The 23,024-nt window shown below is 35.9% G+C and overlaps 1 protein-coding gene across 1 annotated transcript; it reads right to left on the bottom strand.

Moving 5' to 3' along the window:
- Window positions 1-267: 267 nt before the first annotated feature.
- LOC142357256 (3-galactosyl-N-acetylglucosaminide 4-alpha-L-fucosyltransferase FUT3-like) lies at window positions 268-20,490 on the bottom strand. The gene is made up of 7 exons (XM_075408905.1): window positions 20,288-20,490; window positions 19,958-20,039; window positions 15,709-15,936; window positions 12,901-13,100; window positions 2,237-2,537; window positions 1,128-1,319; window positions 268-504 (listed from the first exon to the last, which is right to left on the bottom strand). Exons 1-7 carry the CDS (start codon window positions 20,382-20,384, stop codon window positions 318-320), a joined length of 1,287 nt encoding a protein of 428 aa, XP_075265020.1. The 5' UTR covers window positions 20,385-20,490; the 3' UTR covers window positions 268-317.
- Between the last annotated feature and the right edge of the window lie 2,534 nt (window positions 20,491-23,024).

Genomic DNA, 23,024 nt, shown 5'->3' with positions numbered 1-23,024 from the left:
TGGCATCAAAAGATAACAAAAACTCGATTTAACCCTACTTATTAAACGCTACTTTAACTATAATCATGCATGCTCAAATAATGTGGGGGGGGGGGTTTAAATTTTTGCCTAATTGGGGGGGGGGGGGGGGGGGGAGAGGCATATCGAGCTGAAGGCGAAATCAACGTCAAAACCAAGTTATTGGATGAATTTACAAGATTGGATGAATTTCAAAGAAAATTGTTTTATTGTTTTTTAAAACATTTTTGCTTCATTTTCGTAGCGGTATATACAAATAGTGAATTAATTTTTACAAAATTAACATAAAAAGAGATTTATTATAAATGTCGATTGCAGTGGCAGAACTTGTCAGTTTTAAAGTAGCTGAGGAGAGAAGGAATGGTACTGATTTGAGGACTGGGTCCCCTCAGTGACATTTTGACCTCTGCCGCCTTCTGACACATTTCACACTCTCGCTCTATGTTAGACTCTTCGTGCTGTTTTACTGTGTATATCGTCCTCCACCTTAAAAAAAAAACATTTTTTTAAGCCTCTCTATCAGTAACCATAGCGTTTCACAAAACTGACAGTCTCGAAGTCTTTTTTTATAAAGAAGTGAAAATTGCAAATCTAAAGTGGATTTTCATTTTTATAAGAAAAGTCTTAGATCTTTCTGCTTCATCCCCTCCCCCCCCCCCTTTTTTTTTCATTCACATGTGTTGTTTTATAGTTCGTTACGATGTAAAATGGTAGGTGTTCCAGGAAGAGGGCTTAAAAATAATTAAACGCCCGCTAAGCTGAGCGGCCGAAACAGAACACATCCAAAGTCATAATATTATTAATTCTCTTTTTTTAAAAAAAATAAAAATTTGTTAGAGATAGAATTCTTTGCTTCTACATTCAAATCCGCATGAGAGATAAAAACGGATTCAAATCCGGGTTCTTTCCCAATATAGCCCCCCCCCCCATGAAATTATAGCCCCCCATAATGGTATGATTACCATGATGGGGGGCTCTAGGTTATTTGACCACTAAGCTGGGCTGGGGGGTATAATGGGAAAGACCCCAAATCCGTTTTGGTTCCGTAGAGCTAACCAAAGGCTTCAAAACAGAATCCTTCTCAAAAGTTTGTGCTAAATCTCTTTTACCTGTGATACTCCAGGTAGGCAGTCTCGTTTCTTAGCAGGTACCCGAGATAAGCGGTCAGTTCGTCTATCGTGGGGAACTGTTTCGCGTGAATGAACGACCCTGGAAGCTGTTCTTTGTAAGATGCCCACCACCCATTCACAATTGGCACTGCGTATGTCTGCAAGGGGTTGTTGAATTTTTCAGTTATGTAGCTGGAACACAAATCGGCACTGATAAGCCCCATCGAAAAATAATCGATAATATATAAAAAAAATAATAACTTATAAAATATTAATTTATGAACATTTGCAAAAAAGATGCATCATTTTTATAACTATTTATAACTTTTTTTGCAATTTTTGCATTAATTTATAAATTTTTTGTAAATCTTTGGATCATTTTATAAACTATTTATTAATCTTTGAATCATTTTATAAATTATTTGTAAACTTTTAGATTAGTTGATGAAACATTTATAAAATTTTGGATTAATTTATATATTCGAACAAAAATTTTTGTCCCGCAAATAAGTAGAAACAATCCCCGCTAAACTAAGCTCTTAAACACACAATTTGGGGTATCATCGAGCAACAAGCACACCTAGGCAAAAAATCCAGAATATTTTTTTTCAAAAAATGCGAATTATTGCCAGCGCCTTCTGCAGACTTTGGCCTTTGATTTGGCCAGCCTTCAAGAGGCCACAGTCATCTTTGGGCAAACTTTTGTCGGCTGCTGCCCGGGTTTACATTCCTTTGTAAGCCTACAAGGGTTATAGATGATGTCATCATCATACAAGGGTAATCATACGCTATTTCTTCGACCCTTGCATCATTCCTGGACATCGCATAAAAAGGTTCACCTGTTTCAGGTAATTAAACTCTGGAAGATAAATGAGCTCTACCGATTTCTTGTCCCGATTCTTTTCAGTATAAATAAGTTTTTTTCTGTTATTCCTCCTCCCCCCCTCCAGTTACAGACTATATGCCATTACATAGTGCATCATTATATGATAAGTTAGCAAGTGAATATATATATATATATATATATATATATATATATATATATATATATATAAGATGAGGGGGGGGGGGTGGGGGTGGTTTCAAGTGAATATGTATAGGATGCTTACCCAGAGCAATTTGAGTTCTCGAATGAAAAGTAGAACTTGCAGTCCCTCATATGAGCTTGTCTGCTAGTCTCAGGATTAGCAGATCCTCCGAACGATCCATGATTCTCGATAAACTCAGCCGCTGTTTTGAAACAGTTGCTTGCTGCTGATCCGAACATGTGGATCTTCTCTGGCAGTTTCCGGATGATCTCCAGTCCCAGAGTGACTCGGGGTGTCCAGCCATTGTTGCAGTTGTTGATGGCCCAGCAGAAGGCTTTGGTTTTGTTGTACTTGCGGTACTCGCTCCTAACTTGCTCCATAGCTAAGGGGAAAAATTTAGTATGTAAATAGAATGAGAAAGAGAGAGCAACTAAATTGTAATTTTTGCGAAAGATAAGCTTGAGGACCACAATAATCACAATGGTCCTTGAGTATTTTGTGTCTCGGATACCAAAAATGAAACATTTTTCCTCCGATGCAACAAAAAATTAAAGAAGAGAATTAAGCATTTTAAAATTAAATAAGAATATTAGAGTATTTCCCATTATAGCCCCCCATGGAGTTATAGCCCCCATTATGGTATAATTACCATAATTGGGTGGGGGCTATAGGTTATCTGACCACTAAGCTGGGGGGGGGGGGGACTATAATGGGAAAGACCCGAATGTTATATGCCAAAGAGCGCCTAATGCGTTTGTTGTTAACTTCTTGAACTGTTGATTTCATGTGAGAGATGTGATAAAACATGTGCTGAATTTTGTTGGAAATGCTGTGACAAAAGCTGATATTTTTTCAAGATTTTTCAGCGATTAGAACTAATTATTCACTATACAATTAGCCCTTTTCAATAATTTTTACGCAGTCAATACATTTGTTGCCAAATTAAATTCACAGCTTGTCATACCTCGACCCGGGTGGAGGTTAAGCACAAACCAAAACGAAAATTGTTCCACAGATAGACTTCAAGGACAGTCATTGCACTGTTTGTTGAGTCTTTGGCCATAAATCGGAAGCGGGACCTTTTTGCAGGAAGACAAAGAGAATATTGCGTCTCCTAACAATTGTACTTCTACTACTAAATAACTAATTAACTAATTAAAACAGTGTCAATGATATTTTTCCTATAATTTGGTGTAGAATTGATTTAGAGAAAGGAAAAGCGCATTTGAGCTCTATATTAGTAAAAAATAGTTGGTAGTCAGTTTTGAGAATATTGGTGAAAAAACTGGTGAAATTCTCGATACCGTTGCTTCAGCTTTTGAACGTTTTTCGTATGACAACAGAACTAACGCTGATTTAAACATAAGATAAAAAACGCGTATCGTAATGCACATTGTGATACCTCTTGCTGTGGAGGTATGTAATCGAGCCACGAATGCGCTGTAGATTATCTGAATCCATGTATTTCTATGCGAATCCAATGTATTACTAAATTGTTGGATTACCACTTTTAGTTTTACTCTGCACTAGTGCTACAATTGTGGTTCTAATGAGGCGACGTGGAATTCCTTCTCGAATCAAGATAGAATTATTCTAACTGCAAAGCTGAGAAAATTAAGAACAACTGAATTATGAGAAATAAGTTTAGCGAATGAATTTTAACCATTGCTCAGAACCAAGAAGTCCAACCGAGAAAAAATCTTGTTCCCGAAACAACGAAGAGATTCACACCACACAAAGGAAATTCATGTACAACCATCAACAATCAAGTTTATTACAGCAGCAGCTTGAAGAGTTTTTGAGTTTGAGTTTAAATTTGGAACATTGGTTCTAAACTGTAAACTGTTATTGGGGTACGAAGCCATTAAAAACACCGTGGAAGGTTTTTACTGGCTTTTCTTGATTGCGATTACTTGTCGTTGATTACTTCTGGCTAGCCGTAATTGCAGTTGTTATTGAACATTGTTGGGCATAAAGGTAGGTTTTGTCAGGGATAGGGAAGAAAGAAAGAATAAGTAGGTAAAAGAGGAAAGAAAAAATAGATATTGAATTGAACTAAAACTAGAAGAAGGGCTGAGAATTAATCAGCTTTGTTTGTTTGCTCGATACAGCTGAGGCGCGTTGGGGGATCGAACTCCCGCTGTGTTTTTCATTTAGTATACTTATGTGCTGCGCCAATAAACACACGTCTCTGCTGGAGAATTGTCTTTATTCAGTTATCGTGGCTGATGAGTTTCTCTCAATTTTTGAATTGAATTCGTTATACATAAATGAGATACTTTAGAATCACTGGTTCAAAGTTTGTCGGTTTTGAATTTTGTTTTACAAATGTTGTGCATTCAGGCTTGAGGGGATTAACAAAATGCCTGTACGCACTACTCCCGAGAGCAATCCTCCAGAGGAGAAGTTTCCTCATGGCATGTTTCGGGTCATTCCTCTCAAAAGCTTCGGCGAAGGAGCCAGGCATCCCCGGAAGATTGCCTGAGAGAAGCTTCCTCTGTTTGAGGGGCTGTTACCGGATGGACTGTCGGAGGCCTATAGAGCTTGGAAGCGACAGAAGCATATTTTAAAGCCTAGGAAATGGCGGGTAACTTCTGATTCTGATTCAAAAGGATCGAAGAAGCTTCCTGACCCTAGATTAGATCCTGACTTTGACTCGAAGGACCCTTTGGGTCTTAGTCGGTGATCACTGATTTTTAAATCAGTAAATAGGAAGAAACAGTTGTAATGTGAGTAAGCCTAATCAATCAGAAACTCTAATGTGCCTTTGCAGTTGTTCTTTGGACATTGCCTTTTCTTTTCTATAAGCCGTAATTTTTCTTCAATTTTGTGCGCGCTTGATGTATTCTTTTGCCAACCGTATCTGAACGTTTCTTATAGTAGGTGAGTTTGATTCTTCATGTAACTTTTGCACGCTGTACCCTTGAGTTTTCCTTAAACATATTCTCAGTGCTCTGTTTTGCGCTTTTTGCATGATTGATATGACCGTTTGCGATTGGTTTAGCCAGCAAGCGTTTGCATATAGAAATTGGGGCCGGATCCAGGACTTGTACAGCAGAAGTAAACTCCCCTGCTCAACTTTGAGGTCGCTTAGACGCTGCAGTTGGAAGATTCGCTTGTTTGCTCTGCTTGTGATGTCTTTATAATGTTCATTCTAATTTAGTTGTGGCGTCATGGTTATTCCTAAGAATTTTATGGTTTTGGCTTCCTCAATTTGTTTTCCGTTGATGTTTAAACTGAGACTTGTTTGTCTTTTCGAAGGGTTTTTGAATAGCATGTACTTTGTTTTGGCCGGATTTATTTTGATTTTCAACTTGTCACACCTTTTTATGAGAGTGTTGAGTGAGGCTTGGAGTTTGCTTTGTATTAACTGACTGGAGTTTGACCTGGAAAACAATGCAAAGTCATCTGCAAACTGAGAAATTTCTGCTGGCGTTTCTGGAATGTTAGAGACATGAATTAGGAATAATTTGGGCGCCACAATGCTACCCTGGGGGACCCCGGCTGTTGGTGAGAACTTCTCGCTTCTCGTATTCTTATTTTTCACGTAAACTTTTCCTTGTGAGAGGAAGAAGTTCACTCATTTGATGATTTTCGTCTGTATTCTAATTTTAATCAGTTCATAAATCAAACATAATCTTCAGATTGCATCAAAAGTTTTTTCGACATCAAGGCAGACAAATCCCACCATTTCTGACCACTGGTATGCTTCACTTATATGCTGAGTCAAAACAAGGAGGTTATCGGTTGTGCATCTGTTTGCTCTGTATGCACTTTGTTGTGGTCCAAAGACTTTGTTTGCTTCACAGTTGTCTAGGATGACATTTTTAACAGCAGTTTCACAGACCTTTGCAAAAAAATTGGTAAGGCTAATTGGTCTGTAATTTTCTGCTTTCTTCTTGTCTTTTTGAGGTTTTGGAAGCATTGTTACTTGTGAGTCTTTTCAAAGTCATGGCACGTAAGAATTGTTAATTGAGCCTGGAAATAATTATGCTTACGAGAGCTTTAATGCTTTTTGGTAGCGCCTTCAGTAGCTGATAGCTAAATTTGTCTGGCCCAGGGCATGATTTACTTGTTTTTTTTTTCAAAATTTCATTAAAATTTTCAACTTTTAAGAAGATGATTTCTGCAGTTGTTTCTTTCGGATCGGTTTCTGATAGATGTTTTGTGTTTTGTTCTCTGTCGAGAAAGTGCTTTTTTAAATCTTCGTTTTCGTATTGGTGTTCTATCATTGTCTCACCTAGAAGGCTTTTGAACATTTCACATTTTTCATGGTCAGTTAAGACAATTTTGTCTTTAAACGTTATTTGTAATTGTGATCCGCTTGACTGATGTTTATCGCTGGTGATGGTTTTGATTGCTTTCCAGAACCCCTTGTTTCCTGCTTGTGGCGCTGTTTCAATTAAATTTCTATTTTGTCTTTCAATCGAACATTTGAATGGTCTTCTGATTTCTCTTTGCAAGAAATTGATTTCCTTTCTCAATCGATAGAATGTGTCATCCTTTGCACGTTTTAGTTGCCTGGTTATCTTGTTCTTTTGCTGGATTAATTTGATTATCTCTGGACTAATTTGAAGATTCGTTTTATTTACGTAGGACTGATCAATTGATTTATGAGTAAGCTCGGTGATGTTATGGCTCGTTTCATTCAGATTGTCTTTGTTTGGATATTTTGGTGGGTACAAGCAGGAATTTTGGTAATTGATTTTCGCATGTTTTCTGATCTGCTCAGAAACAAGAAGTCCAACCGAGAAAAAATCTTGTTCCCGAAACAACGAAGAGATTCACACCACACAAAGGAAATTCATGTACAACCATCAACAAACAAGTTTATTACAGCAGCAGCTTGAAGAGTTTTTGAGTTTGAGTTTAAATTTGGGACATTGGTTCTAAACTGTAAACTGTTATTGGGGTACGAAGCCATTAAAAACACCGTGGAAGGTTTTTACTGGCTTTTCCTGATTGTGATTACTTGTCGTTGATTACTTCTGGCTAGCCGTGTTTACAGTTGTTATTGAACATTGTTGGGCATAAAGGTAGGTTTTGTCAGGGATAGGGAAGAAAGAAAGAATAAGTAGGTAAAAGAGGAAAGAAAAAATAGATATTGAATTGAACTAAAACTAGAAGAAGGGCTGAGAATTAATCAGCTTTGTTTGTTTGCTCGATACAGCTGAGGCGCGTTGGGGGATCGAACTCCCGCTGTGTTTTTCATTTAGTATACTTATGTGCTGCGCCAATAAACACACGTCTCTGCTGGAGAATTGTCTTTATTCAGTTATCGTGGCTGATGAGTTTCTCTCAATTTTTGAATTGAATTCGTTATACATAAATGAGATACTTTAGAATCACTGGTCCAAAGTTCGTCGGTTTTGAATTTTGTTTTACAAATGCTGTGCATTCAGGCTTGAGGGGATTAACAAAATGCCTGTACGCACTACTCCCGAGAGCAATCCTCCAGAGGAGAAGTTTCCTCATGGCATGTTTCGGGTCATTCCTCTCAAAAGCTTCGGCGAAGGAGCCAGGCATCCCCGGAAGATTGCCTGAGAGAAGCTTCCTCTGTTTGAGGGGCTGTTACCGGATGGACTGTCGGAGGCCTATAGAGCTTGGAAGCGACAGAAGCATATTTTAAAGCCTAGGAAATGGCGGGTAACTTCTGATTCTGATTCAAAAGGATCGAAGAAGCTTCCTGACCCTAGATTAGATCCTGACTTTGACTCGAAGGACCCTTTGGGTCTTAGTCGGTGATCACTGATTTTTAAATCAGTAAATAGGAAGAAACGGTTGTAATGTGAGTAAGCCTAATCAATCAGAAACTCTAATGTGCCTTTGCAGTTGTTCTTTGGACATTGCCTTTTCTTTTCTATAAGCCGTAATTTTTCTTCAATTTTGTGCGCGCTTGATGTATTCTTTTGCCAACCGTATCTGAATGTTTCTGATAGTAGGTGAGTTCGATTCTTCATGTAACTTTTGCACGCTGTACCCCTGAGTTTTCCTTAAACATATTCTCAGTGCTCTCATTTGCGCTTTTTGCATGATTGATATGACCGTTTGCGATTGGTTTAGCCAGCAAGCGTTTGCATATAGAAATTGGGGCCGGGTCCAGGACTTTTACAGCAGAAGTAAACTCCCCTGCTCAACTTTGAGGTCGCTTAGACGCTGCAGTTGGAAGATTCGCTTGTTTGCTCTGCTTGTGATGTCTTTATAATAATCATTCCAGTTTAGTTGTGGCGTCATGGTTATTCCTAAGAACTTTATGGTTTTGGCTTCCTCAATTTGTTTTCCGTTGATGTTTAAACTGAGACTTGTTTGTCTTTTCGAAGGGTTTTTGAATAGCATGTACTTTGTTTTGGCCGGGTTTATTTTGATTTTCAATTTGTCACACCTTTTTATGAGAGTGTTGAGTGAGGCTTGGAGTTTGCTTTGTATTAACTGACTGGACTTTGACCTGGAAAACAATGCAAAGTCATTTGCAAACTGAGAAATTTCTGCTGGCGTTTCTGGAATGTTAGAGACATGAGTTAGGAATAATTTGGGCGCCACAATGCTACCCTGGGGGACCCCGGCTATTGGTGAGAACTTCTCGCTTCTCGTATTCTTAATTTTCACGTAAACATTTCTTTGTGAGAGGAAGGAGTTCCCCCATTTGATGATTTTCGTCTGTATTTTAATTTTAATGAGTTCATACAGCAAACATAATCTTCAGACTGCATCAAAAGCTTTTTCGACATCAAGGCAGACAAATACCACCATTTCTGACCACTGGTTTGCTTCACTTATATGCTCTGTCAAAACAAGGAGGTTATCGGTTGTGCATCTGTTTGCTCTGTATGCACTTTGTTGTGGTCCAAAGACTTTCTTGCTTCACAGTTGTCTAGGATGACATTTTTAACAGCAGTTTCACAGACCTTTGCAATAAAATTGGTAAGGCTAATTGGTCTGTAATTTTCTGCTTTCTTCTTGTCTTTTTGAGGTTTTGGAAGCATTGTTACTTGTGAGTCTTTTCAAAGGCATGGCACGTAAGAATTGTTAATTGAGCCTGGAAATAATTATGCTTACGAGAGCTTTAATGCTTTTTGGTAGCGCCTTCAGTAGCTGATAGCTAAATTTGTCTGGCCCAGGGCATGATTTACTTGTTTTTTTTTCAAAATTTCATTAAAATTTTCAACTTTTAAGAAGATGATTTCTGCAGTTGTTTCTTTCGGATTGGTTTCTGATAGATGTTTTGTGTTTTGTTCTCTCTAGAGAAAGTGCTTTTTTAAATCTTCGTTTTCGTATTGGTGTTCTATCATTGTCTCACTCAGAAGGCTTTTGAACATTTCACATTTTTCATGGTCAGTTAAGACAATTTTGTCTTTAAACGTTATTTGTAATTGTGATCCGCTTGACTGATGTTTATCGCTGGTGATGGTTTTGATTGCTTTCCAGAACCCCTTGTTTCCTGCTTGTTGCGCTGTTTCAATTAATTTTCTATTTTGTCTTTCAATCGAACATTTGAATGGTCTTCTGATTTCTCTTTGCAAGAAATTGATTTCCCTTCTCAATCGATAGAATGTGTCATCCTTTGCATGTTTTAGTTGCCTTGTTATCTTTTTCTTTTGCTGGATTAATTTGATTATCTCTGGACTAATTTGAAGATTCGTTTGATTTACGTAGGACTGATCAATTGATTTATGAGTAAGCTCGATGATGCTATGGCTCGTTTCATTCAGATTGTCTTTGTTTGGATATTTTATTGGGTACAAGCAGGAACTTTTGTAACTGATTTTCGCATGTTTTCTGAACTTCTTGAAATCGACTTTTGCTTTTAAATCGAGTTTCACTTGAAGTTTCAGTTTTAATGATTTAAGTGTCGCTGAGTGGTCGCAGCCAAAATCTTCTAGTACTTGAAAAGTGTCAAAGTGTTTAAGGACTGAAAGACTACAGAAATGTAAATTAAGCATGCTCTGGCTCCTATGTTGATTAGATTGATAACCGTTGTTCAGTAGTTTGAAGTTTCCTTCATTAATTATTTCCAGCAATTTTTCGCCGTTTTCGGTGTTGTATGTACAATTGAGCTCTTGATGAGAAGAATTGAAATCTCCACATATGAATACGTTCTGGGGATTGTTGTGAAAAATTTCAGTAGTATTTAGGTCTTAATTGGGTGAATTGTAAACATTGATTATCCATAAGTTTCCAATGATTGGCGTTTCCAAGTTTACAACGATTATTTCTAATGCTTGTCCGTTACTGTTTTTTCTTGGTATGATTGGTCTGACCTCTTTAAGATTAATGCCTTTTTTTGCAATGATAACTGACCCATGCAAGTTGCTTGCTTCTGCTTCTGTTACAATGAAATATTTCTCATGTTCGAAACGTTTTTGCCATTTCTTGACTTCATTTAAACAAGCAATGTCGATGTTTTCTTTCGTCAGAAACAAGAACAACTCATGAATTTTGTTTTCTAAGCCACCACAGTTCCATTGTAAAATTGTCCATTTTGAAGAATTTGTTGGCTGTTAGATTGAATCTTGTTTGTGTTAACAGTTTGCATTAGGTTTGCCTTCTTGATGTTATCGTGAATTTCTTGTCCATCTATTCTTTCGTTAAACCTTCTGGAGGCACTGTTGCTAACGACGCTGATAATATCGCTATAGAACATCGTATTGAGACTGTTTCTTATATTACTGAGAACTTCAGCTACTAGAACAGTAATTTTTGTAGTGGTTAATGACTGAGCGTTCTGAGTATCTTTCCTTGTAACCGCACTTGATTATTTCGTTTCTTGTTTCTGTTTATTTGCTTCAGTCACAGCGTTCTGATATGCGCGACAGCCTCTCTACACTGTTGCGTGTGAGCCACCACAGTTTGCACATTTTGCTCGTTCTTTCAATTCATTGCAAGTTTTCACAGTGTGTTTGCCTGCACATCGTAGACATCTCAATTCGTCTTTGCAATCGCTTGCTGAATGACCCAACTTTTGCCATTTGAAGCATTGTTTAATGTGAGGTGGTTCTTTACTTGGTTCGCAGCGGTGGAGCACCCAGCCTATTTTAACGCCATATTCGACTGCTGCAGTTACATGGTTTGAGGAATCAGTTATTACGCGAATCAGTTTTGTTGGTTTTCCGGTGGCCCTGCTTGTTATCCGAAGCACCTTGATCACATTCATAGCATTGTTGTTGAGAAGTTCTTCCCTCACTTCGTTTTCTTGTATGCTCTGATGAACATTTACAATTACAAAACTGGTCTTAGGTTTGGCTTTTGGCAGAGTGTTTCTTGCGTTGATAGAAGTGTTTGGAAAGACAAGTTGAAGATTTGAGGCGTTCATCAGACATTCTCTTGTGGTTTGGTCTTCGGGTTTGATAAAGAAGTCATTGTTGTTTGGAAATTCTCTGATGCGATTGATTTTGAGTTGAAGAAAGTTTTTTCTTATCAAACGAGCAAAATGAATTTGTGTTGGTTTCGGATTAATCGTTTTTATCAATGGTCTGATTGTTTCTGAGTTGGTGTTTTGATAATTTCGGGTTCGTTTTCGTTTGTTTTTGACTTGAACGAAGTCTTGTTCATCTTGTTATGTTTCGTCTGCAATGTTTCGTGCTTCAGAGAGAAGTGCACTTAACTGGCCCATTTCGGCCAGCGCCGTTTTGCGAACTTGAGGCAGGAAGGCTTTAATTTGAGCTTAAGACTTTTGAAGATGAAGGATAAAACTGAGCGGAAAGTAAAGATTTTTGAGCTTAAGACTTTTCAAGGTGAGAATAAAACTGGAAGAAAAGTAGAAGAACAATCGGGAAAATGAGGAAAAAAGTCGGGATTTAAAACCTTAAGCAATTTTTAGTGAAAAATCTTTTTTTATAAAAGTCTCACTCCCAAAGGACGTTCCTACACAAAGTGGAGTACTTGCTTGTGGCTTTCCTATCACACTTTGAGGTACTGGTCCGAAAGTGACGTTAATAGCGGTTTAATCATCGTTAGGCTAAACGAAACAACGAAGAGATATTTAAGCCCTGAGTGAACTGTTTTTTGAAGAGAATTTCTCAATTTTACTTGATAAAGGTCAAAGATCACATCAAAGACTAAGTTCTCGTAATTGCTGCTGAGCTAAAGTTTTTTCTTTGTTTGGAACTAGTATTTTTTAACGAAGAAGTCAACCTTATAAATTGACGTCTATTATGCCTGAAATCAATACATTATACCAATGATTACCGCTACTTCAACAGTTAGAATCGTCAGCCTGGAGTACCACTAGTGGGTGACCCAAAGGGTGTGTCAACCCAGTGCGCGACTGAAGTTGCTCTGATCTGAGCCGATTTTGGTGTGGGTGGTATGATACCCCTTACGCGCGGCGCGAGTCAGTCTGCCCGGGTCGAGGTTTTTACCCAAAAATACCGGGAAAAGAGTGTAAAGTGTGTAAAAACAATTGATACTTAATATAAGGGTGGAAAAAAAGTGTAATCTATCATAATTCCACCCTTAATTACACTCTTTACAAAGAGTGTAAAAAGAGTGGACAAAAGAGTGTAATTAAAGTGTAATTTTTTAAAATTACACTCTTACACTCTTTTCCCCGATAAATAACAGTGGAAAACGGATTACACCCTAATCCCCGCTAATTAGGGGTGGAATAGGGGTGAAACCTCGGCCCGGGTGATCAGAGTTCACGTGGGTCGCAAATCTCACTTTGGGTAGGAAGCAAATATTGGTCATTTCTTGTTTCATTGACATATCTTAGCCCCCAAAACAAACAATACTGTCAAAGTTCTCACTCAATTGACTGTTTTTTCGGACGTGGAATATCCGGTTGTAAAATGTGGCATTTTTGGAGTGGTAGGCGGTCCAATTGAAGAGAGAGTCGAACTCTTTGTTGTCCAGAGCCGCATGATTGACCCCATTTAACACTGGCTCAGCGTGACTTGACATCCAAAGTTGATTTGGGTTCCGTTTCTTGCCACTAGCTTCCCACAACCTGGTCAGGAAAAAGGAAAAGTAATCAACAAATAGTTTGCAGGATGTAACGGAGTTGGGTTTTCATTTTTGAAAGCTATTGCTAGTTCCTATTGAATTTTTCCGAAGGTTAGTTTTGAAGTTTGTCAATGAGTCTGACACAGATTAAGGTCCGACAGCATAGGGACCTCTGATCAGACCATCTTTGAGAAAGCAAGGCGGGATTGCGACTGAAATTACAGGGTGTGGATCTGTTTTCGGAAGTGTAAAAGTCTGGACAATGGCTTGAGTTGAGTGTGACAAGAGTACACTTTGATCTGGGATAATCAACTAAATTTCTGTTGTTTTAACATCAAAATTTTCGTATCTTTTCCGTTTGTGCCCCCAGTTTAGTGGGTGCATACTATATTTGCATACAGCACATGCAATATTTCCTTCATAACGATTTACCGTGTCATGACACGTGCTCTTTTTTCTAAATGGTTGGTTAACATTTAATGGCTCTACTACGAGCAAACAATAAACTAGCATTATGACCAGAGACTCAATTCGAGTCTGCTATCTCTGATCAGAAGCAACAAGTCCATCCGCTAATAATAATCAGTTATAAGTAGAAATTACAACAGCAGATGAAGACGCTTCCTATGAAAAACTGGCTGTGCTCAGATTCGTGGCCAGCAAATCGCAAAAAGGCACAAGAAATCAATTTTTCAATTTTTGCTTTTTCTTTCTAAATAGAAAAACACCTTTGATTTGAATTTTTGTGATTGAAATTTTGGGTGCAAACTTTAATCCTTAACATATGTGCTTAACTACAGGATATACTATTAAGGGAAGCCAAACTGAGCGTTTAGTGGCAATGTCAAGCTTTCGTTTTTGAGTTTTTATCCAATACTGCTCTTTTTTAAAACTTTGGTGAACATATCCTTTTGTTGAAATTTGTTGTAATTCGAAAGTTTGGTGTGTATTGATGTAAGAGAACACACTTGAAACACAATTTGAAAAAATTAAAGAACCCGAAAACAAATCGTTTACATCTATTATGTGAAAAACTTATTTTAAGATTAAAAATATTGACTTTTCATGCCAATATCCATTCAAGTACAATATGAAAGCTATATAATAAACAATGTCAGAGTTGGAAAATACTCTGAATCAAAAAATAACTTTTAAGACAATCCAATTCTTTTCTGTTTCCTCTTAATTGGTATAATTCTTTATTACCGTTGCAAAAATGGCGAAAGAAATCAGTTTTTCTATGCTTGCTTTTTCTTTCTAAATAGTAAAACACCTTTTATTTTGAATTTCTGCTACTGAAATTTTGGGTACAAACTTTAATCCTTATGCAAAATAGCGACACTGAGAGATTGTTCCGTGTTCAGCGCTATTTTATGGTCAGATTACTTCGAGCTCAAATGTATCTAAATTGCCTTCGAGATCAAGTGGGTCTGACGATGAAAACGCTGCAGCCCACCAATGTCAGAGGCAGTGTAAATCGCATGTAAGTGTTGACTTTTCTTGTATTATGTTTATATATTGACTTTTCATGCCAATATCCATTCAAGAACAATATGAAAGCTATATAATAAACAAAGTCAGAGGTGGACGATTCTCTGAATCAAGAAATATTGTGAATAAAGAAAAACTTTTAAGAAACTCTACTTCTTTTCTGCATGCTCTTACTGGGCATAATTCTTTATTAAATTTGCAAAAATTGCTTGAGAGACGGTTTATCGACGTTAGCGTATATTTCTTAAAAACTAAAACACATTCCATTTTGCGTTTGCTTGTTATTGAAATTTTGGGTGCAAACTTTAATCGTTACGCAAGCAAGTGGTTTTAAGAGATTGATCTGCGTTCAGCGCCAGTGCATGGTCAGATTACTCGGAGCGTAAATATATCTAAATTGCATTCGAGATCAAGCGGGTCTGATTGTCAAATTGTTGTAGTCCACCAAAGTCAGAGGCAGTGTAGATCGCATGTAGGTATTGACAGTTGTCTGGGTAAAATTTGGAAAACGATTGCAAAAAAATCGGACAATGGCATAGACAAATATATATGTGTTGAGTCTATAATTAGAAGCGACTTTGGTTTGGGACGGGCAGGAATGATTTTATGTACAGAAAATTCTGATCAGAGTTCACTTTAGTCTCACAAGAAAAGATCAGACATCACTGTGGTTTAATGGTTTGGGGCGGTCTGATCAGATTTAATTTTTGGCCTAAATATTTTATCCGAGGAAAATACCGACCATTTGCTTAACATTTCTGCGTAATTGCAGGCTATACTTTTAAGTGAAGCTAAACAGCTTTCAATGGCAATCATATGTTTTCGTTTTTAAATTTTCATCCAATACTGCTCTTTTCTAAAAGTTTGGTGAACATTTCCTCTTGTTGAAGCTTGTTATAATTCGAAAATTTGTTGTGGAATAATGTAAGAGAACACACTCCAAACTTGGGGGGGGGGGGGGGGTAAACCAATTTACAGACCCACTGATTCTCCACTTAAAAATACTTGTTCAACTCATTTTGATTGAAAAAATTTGCCCGGTTATCTATTTCATTTGATAAAGCTTTCCGTTTCCCTTGATTTTATCTTTTAATTTCTGAAGAACTGCAAACGGCTCTTACTTTCTCAGCTGTTGCATTCCGGGTGGACCTCTGCCCACAATGACGTCATATTGATCCATATTCTCCACTTTGACCTGTGGACCCTTGTGGAAGTGACAGTTGAAGTTCAGCGGACACTTTGCCCTGTAATCCTGGCCCACCAGTTTGGGGTTATCCGGAAGGGCCACCATGTGTACTTCAAGGTCAGGGTCTATTTTGGCTGGGTTGCTCCCCTGCGGATGTTCCCCTCTGGGTTGACAGAAATGAGCAAACAATTTATCATGAACATATCGTATCCTATCGTATTCTAAATGAAGCAAGTATTTTGACGACGAAAGAGCGAGCACTCAATTTACTTCAATATTTCATCATTTATTTGCGTTAATTTCTCAGCTTTGTTTACATATTGAAACTATTTTTTTGGATAAATCACAGTGTAACAAAAGTATTAGGTAACTCAAAAAATCTCACAAAAATATACAAAAATTGTGATACGCATACAAGGTCATATATGACTTGTATGATTTCTGGGAAACGATAAAGGGGTCATACATATTTTTATGAATAGATGGTTAAACAACCATGGTCATTCCCGGGTTGACCACCATAATTACCTTTCCTGGCAACCATATCAAAGCCATATATGGAGTCTATGGTAACTTGGCAACCATATAGCTGACCATGAAAACAAATCGACATTGCTCCATAAACTCTAAAAAAACAGGCATTGTAATGGAGAAAATTTCATCGAGACACTTGAAAAACATTAAAGTTCATGGTATCTCGGAAACCATATCCAATGCCAGAGTAAGTTTGCCCAAAGTTAGTTAAATGTGGATTTCATATATGATATTTTTATGATTTGTAAGAAGTTGCAACCCTGGTTGCCATAGATTTCGGGCATCGTCGTATCGACCCTACTGCCTCCAAACTTGCGTCCAGGCATGCTATCGTGGCACCAATACTCCGGTCACTTCGAAACATTGTTAGCTTTATATGCCACCAGCTGGGTTTTACGCAACCATCACCTAGTATATAAACCCATCCAGGTTTGGGTGAATGCGGTACCAATGTTGAGGTGACAAAAAAAGCGTGAGAGTTTATAGGAATTTCGGCGATTACAATTAAGTGATTAATGTACGTAACTTCTCGATCATACCTGGACCCGGGCTGCAACGTATAATTGAATAATTATAAAATAAGTTTTTTTCAACGCCACATCAGGCATGGCAACGGACTCGTTGAAACTTTCTTAGAAATTTGTCAAATGCTTACAGTTCCAGTGGATAGGACAATAAACCTTAGTTTGCCATTGAAGATAACTGTTTTAAATGAAATAATGAATGAATTTTAAAAAGTTGCGGAAGTAACAACTGTAGCATGGTTACAATTATAGTTGAATTGATAAAAGTCGAAAATGCCGAAATGTGCTGTTCAATGGTACATCTGTCAAAAAAAGCATCATGACATTTGCGTATTTGTTTGATTATGTTTAGCATCTACATTTTTGGTTTCTTATTCTAGTCTCACTTTTTTTCAGATAATTTAAACTTCTAAGAATTCTTCATTTTAAAAACGGGAGACTCATTAGTTCAAGCAACCATTTTAGCAACTTTTTGGCTTATTTTGCCAAACTTTTGGATGACTTGCCTTTTTTAAATTCAAAATGCAGCTTCTTTAACAAGTGTTTTCGGAAACAAGAATAATAGCACTTGAATATTTCAAAAAGACAACAAAAATTTAAGAACCTTATGAAAATCATGAATTTATTTTTTTGACTTTTTAAAATTTACAAAGAAATATTTTTGATATATAATAAGAGCGTCGACAACTGTCACAGCACTCGCAAAAAATCATGCTATTATATTTATATTTTCATCTTCGATTACTCCATTCTACTTGAGATGTAAAGTTTTCTAAGCTTTTTATAACAATTTAAAACCTCTTATAGAATTTGGGTCTTTATTCTATGTGGAAAGTTGATTATTCGGAAAAAACGAATACTCCTTCTTATGAGGAACCTGCTTTTGTTAATACTACAGAAACAAAGAAAACAGTTTATTTTTTGTGTTGTGAGTATTCAAAAGACGTATTGGCGTATTGCTGTTTTTGTTGTTCTTTAGTTCTGCCATCATTATTCACTTAAAAACAGAACCAACTGATGTAGGCATTTTCTCTTGTGCTTGTCTTTTGAAGTCCAATCTAAGCACAGCTTTGCAGTATCTTATTTTGGGTCGGTTCTTCGTAATTCCATTTCTTTTCTAGTTCATAACCTATGTTTTGATAGTTCTCGCGTTAGTTATCTAATTTTAGATACCGTTATGCCATATTATTTCAAAAGTTCTTAATACCAATGAAGGGAAACCCTTAATCAAAGTTTTCACCGGCGAAAAAATTAACTTAATTCAACTCGAGATAAACGGGATTTGACTTGGCACACTGAATTTTATGAGCAATCAGATAATTTCATTCATCTGAAAATAACGTACTTAGGCCAGTAGTAGTAACTAAGAATTTGATTCAATATAGAGAATAAAATATTCATGTATTTTGTCAAAATTTCGTTTGCTTCAGTTTTGATTTGCATTTCTTGAGTTTTTTAATATTAATCAGCTAAACTTTCGTCTCTTTAAAAAGCATTTTTTTTGTTTTCTTCAGAAATTTTAATTTTTTGCTCTGAATATTATAGCTCATTCTTTTCATGTACATATCTTTCGAGTAGCACTATACAGTAAATCGAAAACTAATTCTTCAATAAACTATCTTTATTTGATTGATTTATCCCCATATAACCAAATTTATATATGGATATTTAGATCGACAATAAAACCACATTTACTTGTCAAGGCAGATATTGATTGCAATTGTTATCGAATTCTGAAGTAAATTGTGCTATGTATGTTTTTATTTAGTTGTCTACGCCTGGCAAAAAAACTATTCTAAAAGTATGATTTTTAAACATTTCAAAGAGTGCTGCTAATAGATTCATCACCTTTTTTGTTTTAATTAATAATGTCATGTCGATTAAATTTATAGTGGATTTATCTTAATGAATTTTAATATATAAAGTTTGAAGTATAATTTCGTGAAAATACATGTTTTCATTTTTAAAAAAAGTTTGGGAAATTTTTTTCCAAAAAAGTTTTTCATTTAAAATATAATTTGCGTTCAAAGTCTCATGTGTTTTTAATGTCAAAACTGAGTCGAACCAGTGACATATACAGCAGTTTTACAAGGCAGCACTTGTTCAACGCTTGAAAATCTCTAATCAACTCAGCTGGCGTTTTTTAGAATGTCTTAACGTCAGCAGCTATTTCAAAACTTGTTTTTGTTTTGGTTGATGTATATCATAAAATCGCACAAAGAAGTATAACATTTTTGCATACTCATTTTTCTCTCCTTTCCTCTTGACCAGAAATGTTTTTCTTTTCAAAACCAAATCAACCGATTGTTTAAAAATATAGTTTGTGATCTTCTCTACACGTTGACATTGATTTGTTTTGCTCTTCTTTAACAAAAGGTCATAGTGTTTTCAGAAGGTCAGGCACTTCAAATGAAATTTCTTCTTAATTGGTCGGCGTTGAATCACTCAAAATAATCAGTCACTCGTTTAGCCAGGAAATTTTTTGTGAAGTGTCATATTTTCGGATAAGATACGTTTAACCAACATATTACAGGCAGTGCTTTTAATGAGAATTTTTTTGAAACGTTTTGGGACCATGTTTTTCTCATAATTTTATAGTGAAATGCTTCTTTCAACTTTTAGTAAGAAATGTGAAAAGATACAGTTTAGTTGGACCTTAGACATCAAATTCATTCGTGAACAAATGTCTGAGCACTTTTTATGCTTTGCATTACATATTACTTCCTTTCACGCCAGTTTCTGTAAACCTGGTAACAACATAAATAAGGACTGTTTTCCTTGTAACCTACTTCAAGGGAAAACCAAATACGACGGCAAGCGTTTTTTCAACAGCCTACGCAATCATGTTAAATTTTATATGAGAGGAATCTAGAATCAAGCGCGTTTTTTGTTTATTTTCATCTTGGATTTTAAATCTACACGCCAAAATGAAGAAATATATAAGTCGCAAGGTTAAACTCTGCGTTATTGAACGACATTATTTTTTGTGTTGAATCACGTTTCGTTCAACCTTTATTTCGGTTATCAATGATCGATTGTAATTTTAAAAAAAGTTTGATCGAAGAAGGTTTTTTTTACTCTGTAGCCGATTCCGGGAAAATTTACACAGAAGAATTGCATACTTACGTTTTGTCTTTAATCCCATTTTCCGAGTTCCTTGTTTCCCGTTTCATTCCTCCCCCTCCATGAGCACCATCATTAACCCCATCTAAATGGAATCTATTGTCAAAACACCGCAGATAAATTAATCAACTCATAAAAATTGAGTAATTAACAGGCTAAAAATTGAGTAATACGAAAAAAATGCCTGTTAAATTTCAAGGAACACGTCGTTTGATAGAAATTTTCCAACCAAGAAATAATTAGGCCACAACCACACCAATTTTTCCATCAAATGAGTCTTTTGAAAAACTTTATCTACTACGGAAACAACATTCAACAGAAAGCAATACTAACATTTCAATTTCAACAAGGCAAAACCTCCAACAGATAACAGAAGAATGAATGACCAGTTTCGCTGAATATAACGACGTATTCGAAACCTCGAAATCATAATTAAAAAATAATTTAACAATAATTCACATTAGCAAAAATTACACGCATATTATTGCTGTCTTAACTCTTGACTATCATAAAGAACTAAATTGTACGTATTTTGATTCTTGTATTCTTGATGCTTAATTTTCTAAATGCAAAATTAAGTTTGTACATCTGCATTCAAAGTAGCGTCTTAGTAGTTGATTACTGGAGTGTTCGTTTAACCAGTAACATCTAAAACATGCAGAAACGAGATCGCGCTTCTCAATAACAATTACAGTTTAGTTTCATGGTTAAAAAACAATATTGATTGAGTAAAAAACCTATATCAAGTTAACGAAATGACTGAATTGAACGCTTTCCATGCTTTTGAGGTTGGAGTTCTCATTTAGTCTTGATAATTGTTGTTCAGACCCCTCTTAAGGGGGGGGGGGGGACTATATATTCGAATGGATTTTTTTGTACAGACAATTTTCGCCGATCGATATATTCATCGTAGAGAGTTGAGACAAGTATCATCAGAAAGCTCGTCCAGCGTAGAATATGGAATTACAAAAAAGATTTTTTTTTATTTTTGTTTTTTATAGGGAGTTATGGAGGTTTAAACTTGAAAAGTAGAGTGAATTCCGTTGTTTTTATTCATGTTTTTCGGAGTTTTTGCCTAAATTTTCATCAATTTTTGCTGAAGTGTGTTAAAAGTTTTTAGAATAGTATTGTTGATTTTATTTTTAAAGACAAAAAAAGTATTGTTGATTATCTTTATTTAATTTTTTGTCAAAAATTTGGGCTAAATATTTTAAAATTCGGCCTTTTTCATCAAAGCAGCACAAAATTAGCTTCTTTAGTCCACTTTGATTTAATATGCCGGAAGTACACCCCCACACAACACTAATACAATATCTTTGTAGACTCAAAGGGGGCTATTCTTACTTCAACTCCTGTTGAGAGTTTTCTGTAATTGAAAACGCCGAAAAAACGCCGAATTTTTTTAGTTTTTAATTAACAAATTATCTATATCTATAACATTTGAAAAATTAAGTATTCCTAATGGACAAAAAGCAATAGCAGGTCCAGTTTTGATTGAATTGAATTCGGATTGTAATCACTCGGTCTTTTTTTAGAAAAAAATCTGATCTTTTTTATATGAACAAAAGAACAGAACAAATCAAATCAAAACTCACGAATGATTGGTTTCCTAAACAGCTCCAAGCTATTGCATTTAGTTTTTTACTTGAAAGCTTATGGTCATTGTGACTTTTAAAAATAACTGATTTTTAAATAAATAATGGCTTAGTGAAGTTCTCTCTGTTTTTTTCTTAATTTGGTCAACTTGAAGCTTGGTGTCAGCAAAGAAAGGATCATTTAAGTTATAAGGTTTATTGCGGGTTTAAGCCTGAAGTTTTTGTTTTCTGGCTTTGACACTAGTAGATTTCAGATTTTTTGTATTACTCTGATATTTGCCAGTTTTTCACGTTTTCCAGTTTTGTCACATTGTCACATTAATGGCAGTTCTCATATCAAATTATTGGCGTTCAAATAGGGCACAATTGAACATAAAAAATCCTGAGAGATATAGATTGTGTTTTTTAACGGCTTCGACTCTTCTTTCTTGAAGAATTTATTTGAATTTTTCGAAATTTTTTCTCTAATTGTCTTTGTTACTTTGCCGTTTTAGTCGAATCAAATTTCCTGTATAATGACAGGTTTCATTGGCTTTTCATGGACTAATAGATGAGCCGATATTCTGATATTAGCAGATAGCTGATGGCTTTGATGACTTTGAAAGAACTGTTTTACAAAATACAAAAAAAAAACTTTATAATTTTGTTTTTTTAATTGTCTTTTTGTTACCTAGTCTCGTCTAGTTCAAATATGAGATTTTTGGTGTCAAGGAAAAGTGTCAAATGAGATTGGTGTTATAAAATCTAATATTTTTATAAAATTCGTTATGACCTTACTGACTTCGACATCGGCTTTAATAAAAAAACGTAAATTAATTTTATGTCTGTCATATTTGACGTTCTATTTGTAGACGCAAGACATATTCTGGATAATTGCAGGTCTCAGGGGCTTACTTTGGACGGGTAAACGAACGTATTTAGATATTTAGTTTTCTAATTAACGGCTTTCATTACTTTGGAAAAAGTTTTGTTTCGGAAAAAAAGCTTTGTAATATTTTTTTTATATTAAGCAAAGCCATAACTTTTGATCAATGAGATTAGGAAATTGTTTGAAGTCATTTAAAATCCACGAAATTAAGCAATGTTGCTTTCGCAAACGTTGGCTATGGGGACTTATTGTAAATTCTTTTTGTCCACTGAGGATTCACAAGAATGACAATCCAACTTAACAATACTCACGAGTGATTTTAATCAACTCTTGTTGCTTAACAACAGTTGCATATCTTACGGATGAAATAACTTATAGAGCCCAATGAATGCTCCATTTATATTAAACGGTGTCTACAATCAGCACTGGGGTTATCCAACCTTTTTTTTTCGTCACTCGTTTCTATCGACTATTCTTATATGTATGAATAGTCGAGACAAAAGAGTGGCAGAAGAAGATAGTCTAATCAACTTCTGCCAGAAATTAGTTTTGCAACTGTTGTCAACGCGTTAAAAAATGATTAAAAAGATTACCAAAAAGATTTTTT

The sequence above is a fragment of the Convolutriloba macropyga genome, unplaced genomic scaffold (assembly GCF_964194025.1).
Source record: "Convolutriloba macropyga unplaced genomic scaffold, txConMacr16.3 SCAFFOLD_1122, whole genome shotgun sequence".
NCBI lineage: Eukaryota > Metazoa > Xenacoelomorpha > Acoela > Convolutidae > Convolutriloba > Convolutriloba macropyga.
This window is presented reverse-complemented; position numbering and strand designations above follow the sequence as displayed.